The 27,845-nt window shown below is 28.7% G+C and overlaps 1 protein-coding gene across 1 annotated transcript; it reads right to left on the bottom strand.

Moving 5' to 3' along the window:
* Positions 1-58: 58 nt before the first annotated feature.
* Nf1 (neurofibromin 1) lies at positions 59-26,412 on the bottom strand. The gene is made up of 25 exons (XM_011501854.1): positions 25,602-26,412; positions 18,976-19,306; positions 18,249-18,467; positions 17,222-17,909; positions 16,555-16,825; positions 15,870-16,247; positions 15,460-15,646; positions 14,737-14,810; positions 14,017-14,475; positions 13,176-13,645; positions 12,189-12,409; positions 11,218-11,779; positions 9,957-10,505; positions 9,339-9,533; positions 8,621-9,268; positions 7,789-8,306; positions 7,093-7,627; positions 6,233-6,614; positions 4,233-4,632; positions 3,036-3,154; positions 2,817-2,933; positions 1,637-1,723; positions 951-1,153; positions 375-561; positions 59-298 (listed from the first exon to the last, which is right to left on the bottom strand). Exons 1-25 carry the CDS (start codon positions 25,659-25,661, stop codon positions 59-61), a joined length of 8,100 nt encoding a protein of 2,699 aa, XP_011500156.1. The 5' UTR covers positions 25,662-26,412.
* Positions 26,413-27,845: the final 1,433 nt, after the last annotated feature.

Below are 27,845 nucleotides of genomic sequence, written 5' to 3'. Positions count from 1 at the left end.
ATTTATTACTTTCCATTCAACTATAAGTACAAATATATTTATAAAATTATAATTAAACTCACTCTTTATAATCAATAACAGAAGAATTGTTTTCTTCAGCATGCTCAGTGGCTGGTTTAATTACTTGCAACAGGTTTGTGCTTGATCGATTTAGTGTACTTTCATTAGAATGTTTAGTCGTATTAATAGATGCTTCACTATAACTTATACTTTCATTTTCTTCAACTGGCAAGCAAGTTTCTACCATAGCTTCTAAACAATTTACGAAGAGCTCTGCACTTTCTGCGGTGTGATTACACTAAACAATATATATATATACATATAAATTGACATAAATGTATATGCAAAAATGTTCAGAAAAATATATTCGGTACCTTCGTATATGGACCAGCAAATCTCCAAAGTCCACCGAATCCGCAACTTTGTAAGTAATGAAGTTGCTGCTGACTTGTATCTTCACAGGCAATCATATTTTGAATAACAGCTTGTACCGAACTGAGTATTGCCTGATCATGGCAAGATGATAAAACGCTATTGATTTTAGCATCTAACAAATTATGACTGTAATTTGAATTAAAGCTTAATATTTGGATTTATATTTCATACGGTTATAGCTTTTAAATTGATAAATTATAAATATGTATGAAAAGATTATTTTTAAAAACAAATACATTTTTAAATAATAAGGAAAAATATGACTAGTACTTTAGCATATGCTTATATGTAATTCATACTTTAATTAATGTTTTAGATAATATGCATTTAATAATTATATTTAGGTAAACTAAATGAAAAAAATTATTTTATTTAACCTTTAATATTGACAAGAATTGTATTATTTATATGTAATTAAGGTTTCAAAATTCAAAATTCAAATTAAGGTTTTGAAAAATGTTTATTATTAACTAGAATAAAAAAAAAGTACACTTAAGTGAATTCCAAAAACTTACATGACTGGAAAAACTTTAGGAAAGACAACAGATCCCTCTGCAAGATACTCATAAAGAATTCTTGTTTCGCTTTCATCGGTAGAATATTTAACGAGTGTTGCTAATACAGTTAATACAAGGGTTTGTGTTGAGAAATCTGTCAATACATCAGGATCGAGAAGTACATTATTTTCATTACTCACACTGACACGTGTACTGCGATTCTAGACAAAATCATCAAATATATTATTATAAATAAGCAACATGACATATGCTTAAAAATCTTTTTTTTTAATATGGAAAGGAACAAGTAAAAATGAAGATTAACCTTAATTATAAAGGGAAAAAAATTATAATTTTTTATTTTTAGTTAAATGTCAATAGGCTAATTTTCATACAAAGATTTTTTCAAATTACTTTCTATTTTTATTATAAAATTTAGAATATTATTCCGAAATATAAATTTTAAAAAGAAATAAATTTAAAGTTTTGTCTTTCAGTTTTATTTTGCAAAAATAATTAATACACTTACTTTTTGAAAACTATTTTTTATACAATAAAAATTTTTATAAAATATTAAATATTGCTGATGTATTGTTAATTTAATAGAATATATGTTTAAATTTAAAGTACCCACTGCAAAGTAATTTTACATTTTTCATACGCATGTTTTAAAATATTTAATTTTTAAATTTATAAATTTTTACCTTTGCTTCTGTTTCCTCGGCAGCCTTAACTTCCTTGGTCGATGGCATAGAGAAAGAGCGCTGAGTTTTAAACATAATTCTGCCAGTCTTATTAACGATAGAATAATTTCATGTCGCATTGAGTCATTGGATAAATTACACACAGTATGATTAAATATGATGTTTGTGATATTTGCAATTCCAATAAGTGTAATAATAGCAGCAGAAGCAGCAATAAGCAAACACCAATGTCGTCAATTGTACATAGAAATAAATTAGTTTTTTTTTACCAAGATATAAAATGCCTACTTTTTTAGAATTAAATTTGGTTATATTTAAAAAATAATATATACATATATGAAAATTATAATATGTTAACTTATTTATCATAAATTTTTAAATATAAATAATTCATGTTATAGATTAATGATTTGTTTTGTTTGCAATTATTTATTATTTTATATATATATCAATATGATAAAAATGAAATATGGGTGCTCAAAACGTTTCCAAAATGTAATTAAATCACATAACTTTCACTGAACTGTTTCTTATTCTATTAATTCAGAAACTACAAACTTAATATATTTTACCGTTAAATGTAATTTTCAAATAAATTTATCATTCATATTTTTATAATTTTAGTTATAATTTTACTTTTATCCTATAAGTAAATTTTTTTTATATATAAATAAACTATTGAATTTATATTTAAAATAAACATAATTTGCTATAGTTTTGTATTTATTAAAGAATTTAATTTTGTATTTTAAATAAAAGTATTTCGTAAATTTGAATATATTTTTCAAAAGGTTTATTTTTTAAGTGGACCCTAGAAATAAATAATTCACGCGTCGTATATATATTAAATGTTATGTTAAATGTTATAAAAGCATTTCAAAACTCTTTTAATCCACGCTATAATCTTACATCGTATGTGTTTACTATCGTTTTCGTTTAATATCGTCATAATCAAAATTTATTTTTTTGTTAATTATCCATTTATCCTGTTAAAATATATTATTATTTTTATTTTATGATCTAGCTGTTATTTGCCTCATTCGTTGTTCTGCTGCCTTTTTCCACTGTATCAGAAAATTATTATATGTAATAAACTATTAACAACAAGCATTAATACACACTATCAATATACACAACAGTAATTAAAATGATTTATTTTAAAGATAAATTGTAAGTATACCTGATGATGTACAGGATGATATTTTTGCTGTTTCGCTTGATTTATGGCTGTTTGATCAAGTATATCCCAAGATTTTTGTCTTCGATTTGCTGGATTAATTGTACTACCAGAAATATTCTAAAATATATAAGATATTGAATTGTAGTTATAATTAAATAATACAAAAATGTCATTGTGCATAATTAAATAATATTTTAATGTATTTAAATTAACGCGTACCGTACACTGTAAATCAATAGTATCCAAAAAGTCTGTACTTCCCGACTCACCAATACTTCGATTTAATGAATGTCTAATATGGCATCTACTTCGAACTTCTTCAGAAACAGATACTAAAGCTAAAAATAATAAATTTATGTAAATATCAAATTAATATTTTTACAAATTAACAAAGAATACGCAAAGTATAAATAATTAATTGCCAACTGCAGTTATTTAAATTACTTACAATTAAGGCCTATTCTTATTTTAAATTTTTAAATAATTATCTCTTGAAAACTAGTTTCTTTTCCAATAAATTATAATGGTATAAACGTAAAATAATCATAAAATATTATATATTGTTGTTTCTATTTAAAAATTAGAATTATATATCTGATCAGTTGAGCATCATTTGAATAATTAAATATATATGAAATCGATATATCAAATATAATTAAATAATATATTAAATAAAATTAATTTTATTTATATAACTATTGAATAATCACTAGTTTTATATAAAATAATACTGCCTTCCTGCTATGAAATCAAATCCTTAATTGAAATGGAATATAAAACCTCCATATGTAAATAACAAATTACATAATCCTTTGATTTCATTAAAAATTCTGCATGTATTGTATGAACACTTTAATTCATTAGTATGAAAAGTATATTATTCCTAATGGACGATAATTACTACGTTTAATTTATAAAATAAAAAATAAAATAGTCATTAAAGTATCTTTAATAATATATTTTTAATTATTAATTATTTTATCGTCTTAGATAATTTTAGATTAAATGTTATATAATCTTATTAGTGAAAACAATTTTTAAGTTTCCGTACTTTCTAAAGAAAACAGTGAATAATTTGCTGTAATAAAACAACCTATTCTACTATTTAAAAAATACATTTTTCAACTAAAATAAAATATAATCGTTATTACTTCTCAAAGTTTCTAATTAAAATACTTTTTCAAAATTATTAAATGCAATAACGATACGTATAATAAAGATAAAGAAGAATTATAAATAGTTACATAATGAAAGGGAATTTATACAAAATACAATAATAATTAAGACAATGAGAAAATGGTAATTATGAATTCATGATTCCATATTATAATAAAAAATGAAGAATATTTATTTCAGGAAGTCAAATCAGATGAAGCTGCTATCATTCTTAATCGCGCAAAAATGAGAAAAACTTGCCAGCGAGATAGGCGACACTCTCGGGCGTGACCTCAAACTTGTCCCTTCTTAATGGCTTGGCAACTATAGTTAAAAGCATTGTGAGTACACGTGTAGTTCGTGTGACCGTTGTTGGTGTTGGATGTCGATAGCCCTTGAGAAGATGTCCAACCAGGGCAAAGTGGAAATTGGATTTAAAAGAAAGGCCGACTGCATGATCGAGCTGTTTGAAATGCCATTCGAGGGGCTCACGCACTGTCATCATCACACGCTCAAGTGTTTTATCGTCGAAAGTGCCTTGAGAGTCTAGGGTATGGAGATTTTGCTCGAGCAACGCCAGTCCTGATGCATAGAGCGAGGACTCATCCAATTGGAGTACAGACGTCGCGACCCAAAAAAGAAAGCGATGGATTGATGACTCCTATTATTAAAATTTAAAAAATTTTTAAATTAATTTGTATTCTCCTTTTTATTTATCAATTAATTTGTAACTATATACTAACTATATATTTTCTCTTAAATTATTAAAATATCCAATTTTTACGATCATCTATTACTTTCATCAATTGATTATATATTATTAATAGCAAATAATGACTTATTTAAGAGTCTAAATATCTAATAAAGCATATAAAATTCACCAAAATTTGTTTTTCTTTATAAATTGTATAATTGAATGCTTATAAAACATTATACTTCTTAATTAAAATTTATCTGACAGTTAATAAGTAAATATTATTTTTAATATTTTAATTAGCTTTACTTTACAACTCTGTATTTTTGTGTGTATTACATGGCTAAGTTTAATTTGCAACGCCAAATATTTTTATTAAAAAGACAAATATGAAATGAAAAATCTGACAAAAGTAGCGTATTTAAAAATTCATACAAGAAATGAAACTGATTTTCAGGCATTCGTAATGTCAACGTTCTCTTTCTCTTTATTTCTCTCGATCTATTTATCTTATATTAATACTCCTGTACATAATCTAAGTTATAATTATACGCATACAATCGAATTTTTTCAAATATTTATCTAGTTTCACTCGCACACTTAATGAGCACCAGACAACATATGAATGTCTAAAACAGCCTAAGAAGTAAACAGTAGATTACTGAATACAATTTTACTGCCTAATAATATAAATTTAAAACATAAATTTCTAACAATTTAATGGTTCATAAATTACTTGATAAATGGAATTAACGAAATATGATTACATTTTAAAAATTTTATTTCAAAATACTTTTTCATTAGCCACATTACCTTCAATAATAATGAAAATTTATTGGCAAAACCGAATGAATTGAATAAGTAAAGACTGAAATCTACACGAATGAATGCTAATTAATTTTTATGATATAATAAAAATATATATAAATTTTATGGTTAAACCTTTAAAAATCTCTGGATTATGATAAAAATTCAAATCCTTATATATGATGCTCAATGTGCACTAGTTGATTAGTTAAACTTTTTTTAGCCTTATATTATTCAAAATTAGGAAATTAATGTTTCTAAAAATTAATCTATGAAAGAAAATTAATAATACCTATAAACATCTCATAATCATTATTAATCTATATAAATAAATGGATTGTTTTAATTACATTGATAATTTTTTTTTATTATGTTAATAAATTAATGAATTATTAATTTCATGTTCAACTGAATTGAACAACTGCTAGAATCTTGTTTTATTTTAAATCACATATTAATATATAGCAATTAATAAATAATAATAAATAATAATTTTGAAAAAGTATTTATGATAAAACTAAATTTAATATTTCAAATAATTAATAGTAAGTAATTAATAATAAGTGATTAATATTAATACGTATATCCGAATCAAGTATAATTACTTGTTATTGTTTTTAATATCGTAAGGTGCGGATTAATAATGTAGAATATTTATAACACAGTTGGCCGGAATAAGCTTTAAATGTATATAAGCCTAAATGTAAATAAGCTGAACGTATGGATTGAAAGATGAAAAAAGAAATATCGTGATACCCACCGGTCGCAGCAGAGGTTGTAATCGTGTCAGACACATAACGATAGCTTCTAAAAGAGTAATGTCATTGAAACTCTCGAGAGCTTTAACGAGTATACGTAGCAACTGTTTGATGTCCTGATCGGTGATGCTTTTACTGATACAGCCAAACACAATAAGCGCGCGAGGTTGCAGCGCTGGATTAAAACAGAAGGCAAAGCTCTTCGCTAAGGATGTCCACGTCCGCAGCCAATCGCATTTCGGAATGTCTCGCATACAAGCCTCCATAATTTCCAACAGAGCATCGGTAATAACCTCCAAACTAGTTAATGAAAGTCTCTCTCGGTCTTGAGCATTGCAAATGCTTCGCTCATTACCAAACCACATTGAATAACGATAACTGGATCTGAAACAAACATATACAAAATTTTTCAACGATACTTTACTATCGACCATCAACTAAAGTTATTTTTAAAATTAACAACCTACAAAATATTCAGTATAGTTTTAAATATCATTTTGTTGAAATATTTTAGTTAGATATATAATATTCATTTAATAGTGTAGTTTATTCGGTTATTATATATTTTAACTGTTCATTAATCAATGAAAATAATTATTATTTTTATAAATCATACAAGCTAAATAAATACCATTATAAATTTGTTTATTAAAATGCATGTATCCAAATTTATTTTCACGTTAAATTAATATTATAGATAATTTTAGTACACAAATAACGAAAGTAAAATTTATTTAATTACATATAAAATGATTTATTTTACAATATAGTTATAATACGATAAATTAAGATTTTGATGTCTCATTAAATGCAATTAAAATTTAAATATTAAATCACATAAAACAAACTATCTGATGCGAACCTAAAGGCAGTTACAGCCGCGGATTTGACTTTGCTGATCCCAAAAAGTAAATAAAATTTCGGCAATGAGAATTCATCAAGACTCATCCTAAGTATTCTGTACGTGTCCTCGGAAAATGACGGCGAGCTGCACGTGCACAACGAGTGAATGATATTGATAACAAGTCCATGCGTAGAGGCTCTCATACTCAAGCTACCAGAGCACACAAGAAATGTCACCGTATGAAAAAGATATGGCAAGTGCTTGCCCACATCGAGGCAGTTGTTAAATGAAAGCATCAGTAAGTAGCGTGCCAATATTGCTATATCATCCCACATCATGTGTTGCTCAAGAAGCAGCGTGGGTGAAGTGCAAGTCTTGTCAACGACGCGACACAAACGGCCGATCACTTTCTTCGCAACAAGTTGCACGTTACCGGATGCCAAGGCAACTGCGGTGTCCGCCATTATTTCAACCATTGGAGAGCCAAGACCGTATTGTACGCTTCGGTGAATAAAATTATCCAGAACTGTATCGATGAGATCTGGTAGTCTACCTGTTTAAATATTAATGCCATGCAATTTAAGATGATATGGTACCCGAGGATGCATTCATAAAATATTAACTATTTAAAATATTTTAATGAAAATTTAAATTATTTAATTATATGGATCAAATTTGACTGTTTAAAGCTACCTTCGTGGCAATTGAACCTACCAATAGTACTCCAGATTTTTGCTTGAATACTTGGATACATCTCAACTTCTTCGATTGTTAAAGTGATGAGTTTTTCTAGAATATGATTCACTTGTTTCTGGCGTTTGCCGCCTTCATCATTTGGCTTATAGAATCGCACGAGATTGTTCAACCAAGGCGTCATATACTCCAGACAAAGATGTTTCAGTTCGATCGTCGAAGAACGGAAACCTTGTATGCATTCCTCCAGAAATTCCAGAGTGAGATGTGGATCATTTGCAGCTAAAGTTTCACTTAGATGTTTAATAAAGATAGTATTGTTCGAAGGAATGCAGAGACCCGAGGTCTCGAGAAGTTGTCCTTCAATTTTGAGATCGAAAGTCGCAGTCAAAGCGCATAATTGATTGTAAGCAGCTGTGCGCAGATTGGGATCAGAACTACCTAAATTCAAGAGAGCCATATTTAAAAGTGTACCTGGAACGTCTTTGGGTCGAATCTTTGGATGAACTGACATTGAATCCGGTTGAGAAAGTTCCCATCTATTTTCAATTTTATAATTATTAATTATTTATCTAATAAAAAAATATATATTTTTTACGATAAAAACAACTAATTTATAGTATTAAAATACTGATCTAAAGTACTTATATAATGCGAAAATTTATTAAAACTTTTAACATTTTTTATTTAAATTATATCGCAAGAATTAAGTAAAATAAATGATAATTGGTTTTAATTTGATTTATAAGATGTTCGAACCAGAGATCTCATATTTACGAACCTACACACTTATCGCTTATTTAAAACGCTTTTTATGTCTATTTAAATAATTAAAGTAATGAAATGTACATACCTATTACGAATATGAATAATTGCTTGGACAATACTGTCACAGTCATTATGTATGAAAGATAAAGGACCGGCTTCGTTTGAAATCGTAAGTGTAAACTGATTATCGTCAACAAGACACACTTCTTCGATTTCGGAAGCATAGTAAACGTCATTGAGAAAAACCGAATGTGAAAGAACTTTACACTTTTCTGATGAAGTAATCTGTATCGCTGTGGGGCCAACTTTTATCGAGACTTTCGTATCCTTGTGTGACAGTTTGAGCGCACTCGGAAAAACCTTGAGATCCTCGTCAAGTGAAAGTGTAGCACCCGGTAGTTTCTGCTGATCGAGATCGATAAGATCATTAAGTTTACTAGGTCCGTCTACAAACACCACTTTACGATTACCCTTGAGCGGTGCTAAAATTCGGTCGTGATATTTGGTATATTCACGCACCCAACTATTGCAATTGTAGATGTATGCCGCGTGAATATTCTCATAAGCGACCTCCGGTAATACATAAAACCACTTCTGTAGAAATTCCGTTCGAAAGCGATTATCTGAGCACGTATGCGTAAAGTCTATAACGAGTTCAAAGGCCGAATGACAAAACGGTTTTAACGTTAAAAGTACATGATATATAAGGAGATCACCGTTCGTTTCACCAATCCTAAAAAAAAGAAAAGTTCGAAATTTCAATTTTCAACAAAAATTCTAATAAAGTAAAATTAAGTACGTACTTGTATCTTCGGGCAATGTAATAGAAAACTGGGTGTCCTTGTTTACTAGTTCCCGCTTGATAAAAAATGTTAAGATTTTTTATACTTTTAAATTCTTCCTTCTCGTGCATATTATGTTTCACCATTATTTCTTCGAAATTTGTAGAGGACATATCAATACTAGACCATCTAGCATACGATGATGAAAATAATAAACTGAAATAAATAAAATTAAAAATAATTTTAATACCAGGAATTATATTTTGAAAATAAATTAATAATTATAATTTCCAGTCAGTTAAATAATAAAATATTTAAAACTTGTTGATTAATATGAAAAAAAATTATTAATAAAACGAATTAAAAAGACATATTGAATATATTGCAATAAATACAGGAAAATTTTATATTAATAGTAAATTATATATATATATATATAATAAATAATAAATATTATTTTATTTAACAATTTAAAATATTTCTGGGTAGTAATAAGTTCTTTAATTAGCATATTGAAATTTAATTTGTGAATAATTATTAAATTTTCTATAATTAAAGACTTAATAATTGGAGAATAAAATTATATTCCAACGAAAAAATTGTCCAAGAAATCTAACCAAAAAAATTTTCCAATCTTACTGTGAATCAACAGGTTTATGTTCAGGTGGTCCAAGATATGCTAGAAGTGTGGCCATTTTATCGAAGGGTCTTCTTCCCATGGCTTTGTGGTCTCGACTACTACTCAAATAATCACCTATACGTTCTTGGTGGTTCCATAACAGTCGATGAAGCGCAAGAACATTAGCATCAGAGACGAATGACATAGGATGGTTGGCTTGATCAACGGTTTCACAATCCGAGGCGATCTGTATAAAAAAACGTCGAGCGATTTCAAAATGAACACGCAGAAAGTCGTTGAAAGGCAGCATGTGTTGTTCTTTGCTGAATTCCACGTGATTGGCAATATTTTGAAGAATTTTCGACATAAGCATGAGGCCGCGTTTCACTGACTGTGGCACACTTTTGTTCACGATTCCCATTTCCTGGGGTGAGACTATAGCCGGATTAATGAAGCGCAAGAAGATAACGGTTCCAACGGCGCCAATGTTGTTCTGTGGGCACTGGGGAAAGCGTTTACTAAGCACCTGATACAAACAGTGGCACATTGAGCGTAGCTGTGGTGGAAACCTATCATGGAAAAGAAACGGAAAATTATTTTTCACCACATTTCGATGCGTATTATAAACTCTATGCATATACTTAATTATGTAATCTCAGAAGAAACTAATTATTTTAGAAACGTGTGATGTTTGAATTAATGTATGCTGAAGTGATATTAAAGTACATTATTTAAATATCTATAAAACTGTTATTTATATCAACATTAGTATTGACAAAATTAGTATTGACATTTTTATCAATTAATGGATAAAAAATAATAAATTTACAATAAATGCATTTTACTATAATTCCTTTGAATTGAGTGATAAAACCTTTATAAATACAAAATAAGAATTTCACTTTTGTTATCAAAATAAATAATTTATGCTTTAATAAATTATGAAATTGCTTTTATTTGTTTGCGTTTATATGTGTGTGTGTGTGTGTGTATGTATGCGTATGTGTACACGCATGCGCGTGTATCGTAAATTTTACACTATCATTCTAATTAATGTGCAAATGTATTTATAATTTAAATAGCCTATGAAAATTAATTTAACATTAGAATGAATTAAAATAAATTTATGATCAGAATCAGATCAGATTTTTTGTATTTATCATATTAGTAAATATATTTATGAAATATTGGGTCGATTAGGTTGCTTTTTTAAGATTTGCAACTATTTTATACAATGAAAAGTGAGTTGGAGATTTCAATATTCCTATTTCAATATCCTACCTTTCAGCAGATAACACAATAGCATCAAAAACCTTCTGAGTGAGAGCAACGAGATTGCGGCCGTTCTGCTCAATGTCTTCGTTGACATCTATTCTTGCGCTATCCACTTCAAAGCAAGTCAATGGATCACTAAGCAAAGGCATTATCAAGGGCTCGAGCAAACTCTGTAAATAACTCGCACCATAAATTTTGAAACAAAATGCCATAATTTTACTGCCGAGGCTGTTGCCACGAAAAAGCGTCTGCATACAATCTGAAACCTCAACCTCGCGATAAAACATATTCCAGAGGAGAGGCGAGAGCAGATGTTTAGCGTCGAAGAGAGTAACGAAGACGCGTGCAAGCTCATCCATTTGATTGGTTGTGACGACGTTGGCCAAAGCCATTGCGATTGGCAACTCGCCTTTGTCGCTTATCATAGTAACGAGCTGAACCAGCTGCTCAAAGCGATCTGCCAGCACTGTCTCAGCCAGGGTGTCAAATTCGGTACCTTGCTGCAAGATCTTCGTCAAGACCTCCATGAATGCCGCTCTCGTTTGAAAGTCCCGATCATATCCCAATACTGGAAAATAATACAGTGGTGCTTTATTTGAAAATCATCATTTATATATTTTGTATAGTAAATCAAAATTTATGGAGCTACCAATTTAATATGCAAGTCGAAGATATTAAAATCAGACGTTAAAATTCAATATATTTATATTCAATATAAAACATGATGATGTAAAAATGTATTTGGAAATGTTTTTAATTAACTCTAAATAAAATAATAATAGATTCTCCCGAATGTATAATTTCGTTACACACTCCAATATCGACAAAAATTGACGTCCAAGTGAAATAATTATTATATAGAAGTATCGCAAGCACTTGGTACTTACCGATAGAATGCATCAAACCGCTATCGATATTTGCACTCAGCAAATTGCTCATAGCCTGAATAGTGGCATTTCTTAAGGTAGAGAGTTTACCGGTAGTTAATCGTTGCTTTGAAATGACCTCCTTCTCCTCGGCAGCGGCATCATTACAGACATTTAGGAGATTCATAAATAAGGTAAAGTATTTGAGGAAAAGTTGAGACTTGGCTTCCATCAAATCACCTCGATCGGACTCTTCGGGCTGCAGCGGTAGACCACGTAACAGTGCACCAACCGCCTCCATGCAAGCTTGATCCAATTCTCTGAAGTATATACTGATACGTAGAACAATGTCCTTATAGTTTAGGTATAGAATAATACGTTTAGCAAACGTATTGAAAAATAATGAATTAAAGAAGTTAAGTAGAGCGGAAGTTGATGTTTGTTTCTATTTTTATTATTTTTTATTTCACTTTACTGTAATGATAATTTATTAAATTTATTACTAGAATTTCTTTTAAAAATATTTATAAATGCATATTATAAAATTTATAATTACAAAAAAATAATTATACAATATTTTTCACATTTGGGAATTTAAATTGGACTTTTTCGAATTAATTATAATAAATATATCGATTATAATTGCTATCTAAATTATATGTATGATGCGTGCATGATGAGCAAATATACATGTAGTATATGTAATATAAAAATTAATTTTTTATTTTAAATATACTTTAAATAATAATTCCAAGATCTTTTAATTAACTAATCTTAAGATTAATAACAATCTTTAATAAACCTAATTGTTTGTATATTTCTTATTTTCAAATATGAATATATTTAAATACTTAATATTAAAATACTGTCTCCTATCTAGAGCACAATATGTGTTACTGTAAAAACATTCGTGAAACATTGTAATAACTAATTATTAAACGTAAAATTATCTATATAGAATATGTATCGATCGTGATAAGCAAAATATTGCAACAATTAGTTAATTGAATCGAATTTGATTGTTGTAAGTAAATTTTAATTCTGTTATACATTTATTAAACCGTATAACATATTAAAATAGAAAATATCTCTCATTACCTAGTTATAATGGTAACATCGTTACTAGCCGAAGGTGCTATGGGATGCGTTGTTCCCATGACCCAATCCGTGAGATACTCAACGAGTTTATTTCTAAATTTCATCTCCTGTCTGAATGCCAGGTCGTCGCGGCGCTTCATCATCGCCTCCACCAACTGACACAATTTCGTCTTGATATGTATCGTGTGAACTGTCATATCGAGATGACGTACATAGCGCACGATAGCCAGCGTCATTCCCTCAATGCTAGTCATCCCTAGATACTCCGAGGGTTGGTCCATTTTCGAATCCAAGACATTCTTCATGATGAAAATAGTGTGTTCAATGAACTGCGTATTTACATCTATCAATATAACTTGACCCTGCTGGTCGAAGAACTTCTCAACAATACTCTTTATTTGGTCAAATAGAATAGGATACAGAGCTGGACTCATCTCGTGGCCAACTAGTTCTTTTACGTGTTTTTGTATCTGTGAACCCACTCAACTTTAAGTATAAATACTTTTTTTACATTGATGTATCTTATATTATCGATATAAAAATACAAATTAACTTTGAGAATCTTTGTGAATTTTTATTTATTTTTTAAAAATTTAATTTAATTAGATACACAACATAAACGAATGAAGAATATATATATATATATATATATATATATGTATATATATATTCAATATTATTTGTAATCTATATACTTTTAATGTATAATATGAAAATGAATGATAATTTTGCTAAATATTCAGACTCACACGTTTCACAATGACTTTAATTTCCTGAGAGTTTGGAGAAAATAATTAATTTTGCATTTTGTTGGAATTTGAAAATCAAAAATATATCTCACCTGTGGGCAAAACTTTTCATTATTGCAGATAAGAAGTCGCAATAAATTAAAGACGAATTGCGTAACGGAACAATACTGCACCTCCTGATTGGAATTCGATAAAAGTAATACATTATCCTGTTGCTGAAGTTGCTGCTGCTGTTGCTGCTGCTGTTGCTGCTGCTGCTGCTGTAGTTTTCCCGATTTTTTAAACTCGATACCTGAGCTCAGACCCGATAGCGGTCTCCTGGGCGATCGAAGCTGTAAACAGACACCACCGAGAGCGCAAAGAAATCCCGTCATATTTGCCCATTCGTTTATTTGATCCTCAAGCTCGTGCTCGGAATTCTGGTGCGAGGCACGGCGCTTTCCTGCACTGCGATGAAACGATTCGACCTGCCCATCCTCGGCTTTCATTTTCGGATAATTCGTTAACTGACGACAAGTTTGCTCCCAATTGCGGAAAGTCTCATCCCATGCCTGAAAAATAACAAGTTATTTAACCATAATACTAAAGCTTTATGCAAATGTAATGAATAATGTTTTTCAATTTATTAATTATAATTATATTTGTAGAATATCTTGCTCATTATGTTTATTTTTTATTAATTTATTACAATATTCTTCTTAGATATCAAAATGAAATACTGAATACAAAGATTTATATGTGACGAACATATTACGAAGATTAACTACAATATTAAATCATTAATTATTTTAAGAGAAAAAAAAATTACTTACAGGTTGTATACCATTAGCACAATGTTCGATCTTTCTCAAAAGAGCCATTATTCTTTTCTGCAATGCTGCACGACCTAGAAATAATATTAAACCACAAAAAATATAATATATTATAAGTACTTATAAACCTTTAAATGGGTATAGAGAGAGAGAGAGAGAGAGAGAGAGAGAGAGAGAGAGAGAGAGAATGAGAGAATGAGAGAATGAGAGAATGAGAAAAATTATAGAAATAGGCAGTAATGATGTTGATTGTTATATCTATTTACATTGTTTTGTTAACAGTCTAAATAATAAATTACTCTATTTAATCTATATAAAATACTTAATTGAAAACTTCGTTAATTGTTTCTTGTTAATTGTTTTCAGTACTACATTAACCAATATAAAATACCTATTATTGATTTTCTTAACTGCATAAATGATTACTAATTAAAATTAAATTAAATGCTCAAGTACAAATCACGTTAAGCTTAATAAAGACTTATTAAAGTAATCTAATGTAATAGAAATCATAACTGCAAAGTATTATTTCACCTCTGAGCATCGGTTACTTAACCGACGTTACTGAATGCGTGACAAGAAACTCACCGCGATTGCGTTCATGATAGCAAATCCTACTCTCTCCGCTGGCTGTTATAAAATATATTCTTCAAAATTGTTGTTTTTTTAATATATTAAATAACATTAAATGAATAAAATATTTAATTATTAAATGCAATTTACCAGTTGTTAGAACGGTTGAAGCTTGTGCTAATTCGAGGTACAAATGATAGTTCGGTAATAAACAGGTGACAGCTACCTCATCACTACCGCATCGTATTTCAGCCTCCTCACAAAGAAGTGAAAAACAAGACATTGCAATAAGTACTGCCTCCATATCGATACTCCACAAATACATAAAGAAAACAACCTGAAAATTGATTTATTATATTCATAAATAAATTCATTATTATAGAAATATTTATATAAGTACTATTCTTATTTTTACAATTCTTATTAGATACCATACTAGAAATTTATAATTTTAATATGTGATTGTTAAAAGAATCGTATATTACAAGATATTTTTTCCTAACTTAAATTTAAAAGGTTTTATTTTTTTTTAGTGTTACGTGTGCATATATATTATATACCTCAAGTTTAACGTGCGCTTGTTTGCAAATAGCCACTTGACTACCAACATTAGCATAGTCTTTGTTTTGCGAAAGAAAAATATTGCGGCAAATGAGTATTTCCCTTAACCACTTGAGTATGTCTGTATAATTTACAATTTGGTGTTGAATGAGCTTCTGCGAGATAGAATAAAGGACCTGCGAGCTCACATCCCAGAAGGTGTTGATTGGCGCCTCAGGATTCCAAGCCTTGATTTTGTCAGGATGATGGAGTACAAGAAGAGCTTCCATTGCTTCATGTGCAATATCTGGCATTGTTGTTTGATGTACAAGAGAAACTAATCCGTTGATCAGTTCCAATGTCGAACTTTGATTTTCATGACTTGTCTTATCTTTATTCTGTAAAAACAATTAACAATTTCTACAATCCATTATTCATTTATTACTAAATATATGTATATTGTTAAAACGAAATATTAAAGCTATTGTTATATGTTTTTATAATTCACTTGTTCGTTTGAATTTTATAGTCAATAACTATTTTAGGCAATCTAATTAAACTTAATTATAATTATACACCAAATTCAAAGATTTTGTAAATGCTTCAATAAAAAAAATTCATTTTCCTGCACAATAATTATTAATTATATATATATATATATATATATATATATATATATATATATATATATATATACATACATACATTTAACATAAGCATTGGATCTGCGTGTATGAGTCGAACCATCCAGAGCAAAAGATTTTTATAACTTGAAACCTCCTCGCCTCGATCCTTATATTTATTTTGTTCCTTGCTTTTTAATGTTAAGCTCTGAATCATGCGTAATGGTGTATGCGATATGTACGTTTGAGTAACTTTATTTAAGGTGTCCGTAAACATATTTCGCAATTCGGCACTTCGCGAATAAACGAGATCGATTTGCGGCCACCATGGTAATTTGACCTGAGTAACGATTCTAAAAACAACAATGTATGTTATTAATTAAAACAATTCAGATATAAATTTTTTTGAACTATTATAGCGTAAACGAAATATAATAAAAATAATAATATAATTCATGTATATTATACCATAATCACAATTTACAATATGAAGTGACTGATTTTAATTAAAACTTAAATTTAAAAATAATAAGCTTACTTGAAAGTATAAAAATGTGTATGTCTTACAAGATTTATTAAAAAAAATGCAAATTTATAAAAATATTAATAAATCTTATTTAATAACTTTAATTTGAGCAAATTTTTATTCAATGTAACAAATTTTTCTCCCTTCTTATGCTAATTGACGATTAAGTGTAATGGTAATTCGTTACATCGAAAGCATTAAAACGATAAATAAATGAACTTACTTGTACAAAGAGCTGATAAGCACGAACTGGTATGTAGAAGGTGAATTGAGATTTAGACAGACTTTGAAAACTTCATTGTTATAAGGCGTGATACGAAAACAGCTAACGAAACAATCGATCATAAGATCAACGTCATGACTTATGTAGCTCTGGCCTCTCGAGAAAGGCTTGTTCGGATTGAAGAGTAGAGGGATTAGATCATTCATAACACACTGTACTAAGGTGAATATGATATTGGTCGAATCGAGATTGCTCACGTAAGTAGAAGCTTTACAGAGCTTAATGCAAGTGAGAGCCGCTGCCTCGACGAGTTGTCGATTCGAACCACCGTGCATCACAAGACTCTTCTTCACGCTATCAATGAAACATTTCTTCTTCTTGTGTTCGGGTGAGTACGGTGTGCCCGTGTCCGTATTAACGACCTCTTCGAGAACCTTCGGTGAAAGTATGAGCAGCATTATCTGAAGTGGCCAGACAGCAGCAGCCCGACCCTTTTTATTATCAGCAAATGCATCGAGAATGTCGAAGAGCTCACCACAAGCCTTTACAAGCTCCTCGTTCGATTTCCTCTGAAGGCTCCAGAACTCTTGCGGGTATGTATCCATCCAGTTCCATATGGCTTTTTCCAATGAATGCATCAAAACGAAATGCGCTGATTTCTTAAGTTGTCGAAATTTTTGATTTGCCTCTACGAGGAAAAACATTATTACACTATCAATAACTTTATTTTACGTATGTTGTTTCTGATTTTTTTTTTAATTCTCTTGTTAAATAATTGAAACTATAACATTTGTATTCAATCTACATTATACTTTTATTTAAAAAAAACTAAAGTAAATAGTTGTTTGTAAATTAGGTATTTAAGAAATATTTTTAAATTTAATTTGCAAAAAGTAAAGGAAATTTCACTACCTTGTAATACGGTACATATAACTACGAGTGTAGCAAATGTAGTAACTGTATATCTAATAAATAGTTTACTAGTAGTAAATTGTAAATGTAATGTTGTTACAAATCTATACTGTACCATTTAAGAGTTTGGTGAGTCTATCGACATCAACATTAATATGTTGAATGAGTTCGATATCACTGTAATCTGGATTTTCTTCTACACAAACTGAGAGTTCTTGAAGACGAGCAGAAATGCGGTTGAATACGGCACTGAAGAAATTTAAGCTCAGAGCAAACAGGACTTTGCTGGCCAAATTTTTTAGATGAGTATTTTGTGAACTATCGTTTGGTATATCTATTAATAAAAATTCCAAATAATTTTACTCGAAATTTACTTTTCAGTAATGTTAAAAATATTGAGAAAACAATTTGTTGATAATAGATACAGAAAAAATATATTAAAGTTTTTAATTTTTAAAACATCTACAAACTATTAAAATAAACCTTGAAACGTATGCCTTGATTTTGGAAATCAAATATAGAGGTATTTTCTAATGAAATAACCTATCATATATAAGTTTTATTCTCGGATCCATTTCGGTCAAGATTTCATGAATTAACATTCTGTATTTTTGTAATGACTAAAGACGTAAATCTTGACCATTCGATCGCTCTTTCATTTAAACGAATGACAAAGAACAATGTCAGCTCACAAAATCAACTTGAGCTATTATTAATATGACTAGCATTAAAATGACTAGGATGCCAATACGATGGAATAAATTGAATTATTCATTGTCCTAGAGATCAATTTCTATGTAAAGGATGCGCGCGCGCGCGCGATCGAGACCAATATTACTTACCGATGAACTGGCAAATTTCACGCAGCAAAAGCTTAACGTTCATGGCCTCTTCGAATTTCGTTGTATCTTTGGGCTGATTAGCAAGACAACGCTCGAGAGTATCGAGGACTATTATGATGGACTCATAACAATGCCTGTCTTGATCCGTAGAGTGGAACGAACGTTGGCCCCCAGCACCACTCTGCACGCTCTCGTTCACGCGCTTAAGAATATTGGTGAGGCCGGATATTACGAGAAAAAAGCGATGCCGCGATATCTGAATCAGGCATTTCTTGTTCTTTTCCTCATTTAAACGGGAATGCGTAGTCTGAGGACCGGCTCGGCAAGGCAACTGCAAATCACAAACTTAATGTAAAATACCTTGAAATGTTGTATTTTTTAATTACTACGTTTATTTATTCTAATCAAGGCTTTATATATATTATCGATGGCATATTTATAAGACACAAATGAGGGGGTTATGTTAAATACTAAGGTATTTATTAGCTTTAATAACATTACTTACACCAGTTAAAATATTTTTAATTAAATTCCTATCATATGATAGGAAATATAAAATTTTAATAAACTTTTTTTTCAAGCATGATTTATAATCAAATCTAAATACACTAGTACATTTTTTGGCACAGTTTAGTGCAAAATATTTACTTAATTCTTATTATTATGAAAACATTATTTAATAACAAATATACAAACACATATAAATACAATTTTATAAACAATCACATATAAATTTAGTGTTAAAATACTGATATCGAAATTTATTATTGAAATAACGATTTTTAATCAGAAATTACAGAAATCAATAGAAGTAAAAGACAAAAGTTATCTGGTAAAGCCTACTTCTAATTTTAATATAAAATCTATTGGAATAAATTAGAAACATTAAAATAAAATAAAAAATTTAACTAATGTATTATGGAATATTGTTTTCAACTTAAGTTGAACAAATTAAATCCACAATTTTAATTTGATTAATGAAATTTAACCATAATTTAGGTAAGTATGCTAGTAAAAGCGATTAATATATGAACAAATGTATATACACTTAAATATGCATGCGCGCGCGCGTGTGTGTCTGTCTATGAACTCGATTAACAAATGTAACAAAAATCATTGATAATTACAATATTAGTTTTCACTTAAAAATTAAAATAATTTGAAACGAATGAAAAAATTTCTCCTAAAGTATAAAATTTTTTTAAGCTATAATAACAAAGAAAAAATATTTAAAGTTATTAAAAAATATTTACACTTATATTAAAAAACTAAAACAAAAAGAATTAAATTGCTTTATAAATAGGGGTATCATTAATTTTTTAATAGTATGTTGCACATCAAATTTCAGAAATAGTACAAAATAAAAAAAAATTATACATAACTAATGTCAGCAGTATAAAAAGAAAACAAAATAATTTATATACTGATACTAAAAATAAATTAAATAATACAAATTAATATTAGCATCGTAAAAAATGAATTTAATATATAATACAAAATTGAATATTTACAAGAATACGATGACAAATTAAAAAACTGAATGAATGTAAAAATATAAAATAAATAATTGATTTTGAATTGAAATCATAATTATGTCTTTATAAATCCTCTTTATAAAAATTTTATTAATGCCTAAAATAATTTTCTGTAATTCATTTTAAAAATTACAGAAAAATATAATTATAAATATAAAATATAAATATAAAAATATAATGTCTAACGCTCCTTTATTAATTGAAACAATTTGAAGGAGCAAATAAAAATTTATATCGTTATAAAATTTATATATAAAATTTATATATAAAATTTATATCGTTACTAATTATTTAATTGTTATTCTGTATATGATATCATTTGTAAATCGTTGATTTTTCTATCAATGTTATGTTAAAAAAATTAAATTGTATTTTATTTATTTACTCGGAATATTAAAATAACTTACTATTATTATTATTATTAACTCAAATTTGTCGTAAATGAATATTACTACTAAAATGTATATACAACAATAGCATACCTTTATTTTTAAAACTAGACTAACGTTTTAAAAGATTTAAAGTCTTTTTCAAATGAAGCTATAACTAACTACAAATGCATAAGCCTTTTAATAATTAATAATGCAAAAACAAATTAAACCTTCAAAATATAAATGACAAAAAGCTTCTATGATAATGATTAAAATAAAATATACTTTAACGTGTTTTAAATTATAGATATAAGCAAACGATTCCCTTTTATGTAAAGAAAAAGAGTTGCTGGGACATGGATTATTCCAAGTTGATATCTATACCCCCATAATAGAAAAATAACTTTAAACTGACAACGCATTTACGAAATCTTCCTCCCCCACATCGTGGGAATTCGTAACACGACATAAACGATTCCCGAACCTTCCAATGATTTTGCAAAATAGAAGCTACACTGGAGGGGTGAATCTCCATTATGTTTTTACTTGCTCCCTTCGAAGCCTGGGATTCGACAAGATACTACACACACGGAGAAAAAATCAAATGGGTCAATGGAGAAAGATGTGGTATGCGCGTGCGCAGGTGAATGGACGGGAGCCGAAAACCGCGTGAATGTAGAACACAATAAGGGATGCTCGGTCGGGAGAAGGTCAAGTAGGTGAAGTATGTAATGAATGAATGTAGGAGAGCGAGTAAGAGGGCTGATACACAAGTTTTTACCGGCTTCCCCACTGTTTACACTTGCACATTTCATTTTTAAACTCCCCTGGCTTATTTCCCTTCCTGTCTCATCTACTTACAAGATTAATCAGAGATTTTCGCTAATGTAGGATAGTGTTATCACTATCTTTTAGTATTTTTCAAAAGAAAAATAAGATAAAAAACTGCCTGGATTATCTTTTACTACATTAAATTTTATTGATGCAATGATTTAAAACCCTGAAGAAATTACGATTATAAAGATATTTACATATATTGAATATGATATTATCTTATATTTATTTGAAATTTTGAATTAGTTTTATACATTTACAGTGTTTATATTAAATGATAAATAAAATAAATAAAAATAATTTATTCAATTATCATAAATAATTAATAAAGTAATTTCATTAATACATCTGACGAAAGAATAGTATTATATTACACTGTTCATTTACATTTATATAACTTATTTTCTCACATTGTTAATATTAAATAATTTTTATTTAAGTTTTTAGATATAACTGAAGGAAATAAAGTGTCTGTACTATGTGATACGTATTTATAAATTACATATCGTAGAAGAAAATAAACTATTATAATTAACAATGTAATTCCGCATAAAAGATGATGCTTATCAAAGCATCGAAATCTCTTATCTTCATATAAATGAATGCCAACACATTGAGCATTGGTCAAATGTTTAATTAATTATTATTTATGTCCTGGAGTAGGTTTAAAATGTGGATAATTTTGTATTAAAATAATTTTTTTTAACAAATTTCAAATATAATTTAACGAAATAATATTGACTTTTTGTACAGAAATATTTCGTTTACAAAACTACACATTTATTAGGGAAACAGGATAAAATTTATATAAAATCAATAATTTATAATTAAAATCTCTTGCTACAGGAATGTAAAAATTCTTAATATTAATAATAAGATATTTATTTTTTAACTACTTAGTTACTTAATCTTAAAATACTTATAAGATCTTAGTTAAAAATTAATGATATATTTTGTTCTTGTTTAATATATATGAATTTATATATTTTAATCTTATAAAATACTAAATAACTTTATTTTATACAGAATACCTTTATTTGTATAGCATTTATATTATACTTATAATCTATATTCTAATATTTACATTGTTATTGATATACATGTAACTTTAAGATTTTTAATAATTAAAAATCTGTTGATTGGGTAAAATAAAATTTAATTAATGTTCATCGTAAAAAAATATTCTCAAAGTTTTATTTTGCTTTATTTATTTATTTATCCTTTTTTTAAACTATTAGCTTAAAAAGTCGGATTAAAAATAGGAAATTGATTAATAAATGTTAATTCTACTATTCTATTGTAAACTTTAAAATAATATTAATAATGTCATAAATAATGACTAAAATGTACAATAGCTACAAGTTATTATAATTTTAATAAACATTTTAATACCATATACGAAAAGGTAAGTAAATCACGAAAATTTTGTTTAAAATTAGTATAAGACAATAAAAGAAATGCGAAAAGTGTACTTTTCCTCTTGCTTGAATTTACACATTTAGAGAAATGCGTCTGTAATTTCGAAAGGAATGAAGCCGAAACATGACATATAAGGAAAGCAATGATGGCGCCAGGAAACTCCCTTCCCTTCGTTGAATTTAACAATCACTCGACTCTTGACCACAAAAAACGGTATACGTATCGTATATAAATGAGAATATATACATATATAAAACGAAAACAAAAGTAGTTGCCAAGAAAAATCGTGCAAATATTAAAAAAATTATGCAAAAATATATTTTATTTTGAATGTTATTTTATTGATTATTGCAATTTTTGTTCCATTGTTGAGAATAATACCGTTTCATTTAATTACACAAATAAAAATTTATATAATTTTTTTTAATAAAAATAAAGATTCATGTATTTATACAATTTTTAAATATTATAATTTAATGCATCAAATTAATTTACCAATATTTTAAATGACTGGAGAAGAAATTAAAAATTAAAAAATAGTTTTCCAAAATTAATACTTTTCCATTTCTAACAATTTGAAACTTGTAGAAACCAATTAAATTTGCATATCTTCAATATGTACTAAAACCTAAATTATGGCTTAGACATACTTTAATATCCCTAAATTTTTTAATAACAGCTTATATCTATGTTTATTTTAAAATATTATTTGTTATATGCCATTTTACATACTCTTAATCGAAAATATATTTTTTTATAAAATATGAAAGGAATTTTTATTGAACAAAAGTAAATACAAATGAATTTATATAAACAATAAAAATTCTATAAGCAATAAAAAAATATAAATATAAAATAATAAAAATAACATAACATTTAAATTTGTTGGTATTTTTTATCAAAATTTTCAACCTTTACTTAAATCTATGTTTATGATAAGAATTCACATAATTATTCATGTGTAAAAATAGCTTTTAAATTATATATTAAGACAACTTTCAATATTCTGCTTGAGAATGTAAAATGAAAATTACGTTTCTTACACATAATCATCTCTTTTATTAAATCAATGACAGTGAATTTGAACATTGTTATAAATAATTTAGATTCGCGTTTAAGCATCCATAATTTGTATTAATTCATTTATAAGTAATTAATACTTGTTGTTTAATTAATAATATGCGAAGTAAAAAAAAATTGAATAAAAATATATAGAACAAATAGTTAAGATCTATACAATGTATTTTAGAACTGTGATGCAAGTACTCTTAGTTATGAAACAAAGACAAAATAAAATTAAATCCTCATAAAGTTAAAATTAATACAATCGAACTGCAATGAATCACTTTATATGAATCCTCATAAATTCTATTATTAACACTTAAAAGCTTAATTACAAATATATATATATATATATATATATATATATATATATATATATAGAGAGAGAGAGAGAGAGAGAGAGAGAGAGAGGAATATGTAATTGTACAACATATTGAATTTAATTCGAGATATTTTAACTTTCAAATAAATATATTTATGATTTTAACTTATTTCTATTACTTTCTGATCAATATTGATACTTCTGCTAATGTACGTATTGTAGTATTTAATAATAAGATCTTATAATATATTAATCAAGCAATTACGACAATAGTTTTCTCTCTTTTTCTCATAAATCTTTATACATGTTGAAATTATCTTATAACGATTATTTTTAATTCAATTGCCTTATTTATTTTGCAGTATATTCCAAATTATGTAAATTTTTCAGTATCACTGGAATGAAAATTTCTCTACTTAAAAAGAAAATACTAAACTGGAATATAAATTATATAATAAACTATTTACTTTAATAATTTTATAACTGTTCAATAAAAAATTACAAAAATATTATTTTTATACAAATTTGTTTTTAATAAGTAAATATTAAAAACTATCGTTATTAAATAAAATTTGAATAATACTATTGTACTCCTGCAATGTTGACATCATAAAAGGTCATTCATATCTGAAGATTATTCAAAGAAACAAGTATATACAATAACTATGAGTAGGGGAAACATTGAAAATAATTATATCACGTATGATCAAAATTTATCTAACTAGGAATGTAAATATCGAAATAAACTCCCAAAATTTATATGAAAATAAAATTTTACAAAAGAGCTTGGCAATCTTTGGGAACGATCTTAATTGAATTTAACAAGACTTTAAAAGCATTCGTTCAAAGTTCCATAATAAAAACAACAATGGATTACATGCTGCATCAATTCATAATAATTATAAGCCCGTGAATTGAGCATTTTAAGCTATAAAATATGAAAATTGTAATAGCTAATGAAATTTTGAAAATGACAAGATCTGCCCTAAGCCCTAAATAAGGAGGCACTTTTCCTCATTGGCCAAAGAGTTTCTCAACTTCGTGATCGAACCACACAACATTATTCGAGACAATTGCATATACCTGATCCTCGAAACGTGAGATCAACGAATTGGCCCACTCGCCCGGCTTCTGCGTACCCATCGCCGTCCTCGTTGGTCACTTCCCCGGCTCCTTTGAGGCTCCTTGGTGCTCCTAACTCCTCTGTTGCACTCAAATAATTATCGAGATGGAAGTCTCTTCTCGGTTCTTTATGGGGCTCAAGGTGCATAGACTGTCCTTGCGGGTGGAGAAGATTTAGAGTAGCCCATTGGGCGGCCTTTTCCTGACCGTGGAATACTTCTTGTCGTCATCGTCAGGAAAAACAACGGTACTACGACCACCTAGTCTCGGTGTTGCGTGTGAACTGCGGAGCTAAATTCGAGGGGATGAGGGAGCACTGCCGCCACTGCCGCCGCTGCAGCCGCTAGGAGTAGGGCCGTGAGTGAGGTTAGATGCGCCGTTTGAGCATTGGCGCACTTCGGAGGCGGTGGCCGTTCCTTAACCTCTGGAGATCCCTTATTGCCACTTACCAGCGCATCTTAGTTCGACTACTCGCACCAGCCTCCTAGCACTCTTTTATTGGCCGATCAAACGTATGAAAGAAAGCCTTGGTAACAAAGCGGTCCTCTTTATCGCTCTTTCATCCTCAGATCTTTTTACGTATACCTTTTGATTTGTTGTTCGAAGTTGAATCTGTGGATTGTCATTCCAAATTTTTACTGCATTCGTAGAGCACATTTAAGCTTTTTAGCTGGATGTTTAGAGCATCAAACCAAGCATCTAAATTACCGATTCGCAAACATTACACCCATGTAAATGATTCCAACTTTTGAATACCTTGTGAAAAACATTATGAAATTTTAAAAACGCGAATTCCAATTAAAAACAGGACATTTCCACGCTGAGAACTAACATTAATTAATTCATGACGCACGAACTTATCCGTACAACGCACGTTTCAGGTTAGAAATCCAACTCGTAGCGCACTGAATTTTATATTACATCAACAAAATTGCTATACAACTCATTTACGAAACGAAGCTGGCTATTCATAAAAAAATCTGCACATATACGAGTACACGCGCAAGAACGTTCGTTGCCTCTATGGACATGTGAAAATGTGTCACGATTTTCTAACCCCTCTCATCCATGCTTTCACTCTCACTCGCTCACTCTCTCACGCATACACGACTCGCACTCGCTATCTTCTCACACCGGTCTATTTTTCGTTTTTTCTTAATATCAGATTTCACAGCCCCAAACCGAAGTAAGTAGAGTGAAATGCCAAGGGCAAACGAATGAAAATATGCATTTCCGTCCCCCTGCACTATGCTTGCTCTGTGGCGGCACCGAGAGGGACGCACAGGAGAACGCGCGCACAACTGTTCAAAGCATCGCCATTTATAAACGTCACAGATTACTACCAAATGTGCCCGACTATGAACAAAATTAAGGAGAATAGCGTAAAGTGAATGAGAAGGTGCAGGAAGGAGTAGTGAGAACGAAAACCATAAGGTAGACAAACAACGCCGAGTTGTTTACGGAAAGATGGAAGTCAATGTGCATAATGGGAGAAAAGCGGAAACTCCCAATAAATGTGATAACGCTAGCACCATAAGATAGTTCACAGGGGGAATGTGGTTGATTAAATTTGTGATTAATAAGAAAAAAAACAAGTTATAAAAGTGAGAAGCCCAAGGTTGAAATTTACATCGTGATTCATTTACAATGAAGTTAAGGTCAAAAACAAGGCTAAAAGTAATATATATATTAAGAGAGAGAGAGGCGAGAGAGAGAGAGAGAGAGAGAGAGAGAGAAAGACAGACAGACAGACAGACAGACAGAAAGAAACAAAGAATCGCATGGCAGCGCATGCGCATTTACAATCATGCCATTCATAAATGTCTTATTCGAGGTCAAAAGTATCAATCGATATATCCTTTATATATTCATTGATTTCTCCCACTGTTTCACCCAAAAGTAACACTGGATTTCTTAATAGTTTTAACAATAAATTTGGTATATTTTCATAATTAGCTTCTCAAACTTTTTTACATACATAAATTAGTTATTTGTTTCATTGAATATGCTTCAAAAATACTTACACGCTTCTTCTATTATTCATTTAAACCAAAAAAGAAAGTCGATATTTTCTGTAGATAACTGAGAGCATTTTCATTTCTTAATTAACCAAAGTAAATTGATTGCAAACTTTTAGTAATTAATTTTATATTCTTATACAATAAAAATTAGATTTCCAATAAAATTCTTATATTTACCTGTAAC

The sequence above is a fragment of the Ceratosolen solmsi genome, unplaced genomic scaffold (genome assembly GCF_000503995.2).
Source record: "Ceratosolen solmsi marchali unplaced genomic scaffold, CerSol_1.0 scaffold10, whole genome shotgun sequence".
In the NCBI taxonomy this organism is placed as follows: domain Eukaryota; kingdom Metazoa; phylum Arthropoda; class Insecta; order Hymenoptera; family Agaonidae; genus Ceratosolen; species Ceratosolen solmsi.
This window is presented reverse-complemented; position numbering and strand designations above follow the sequence as displayed.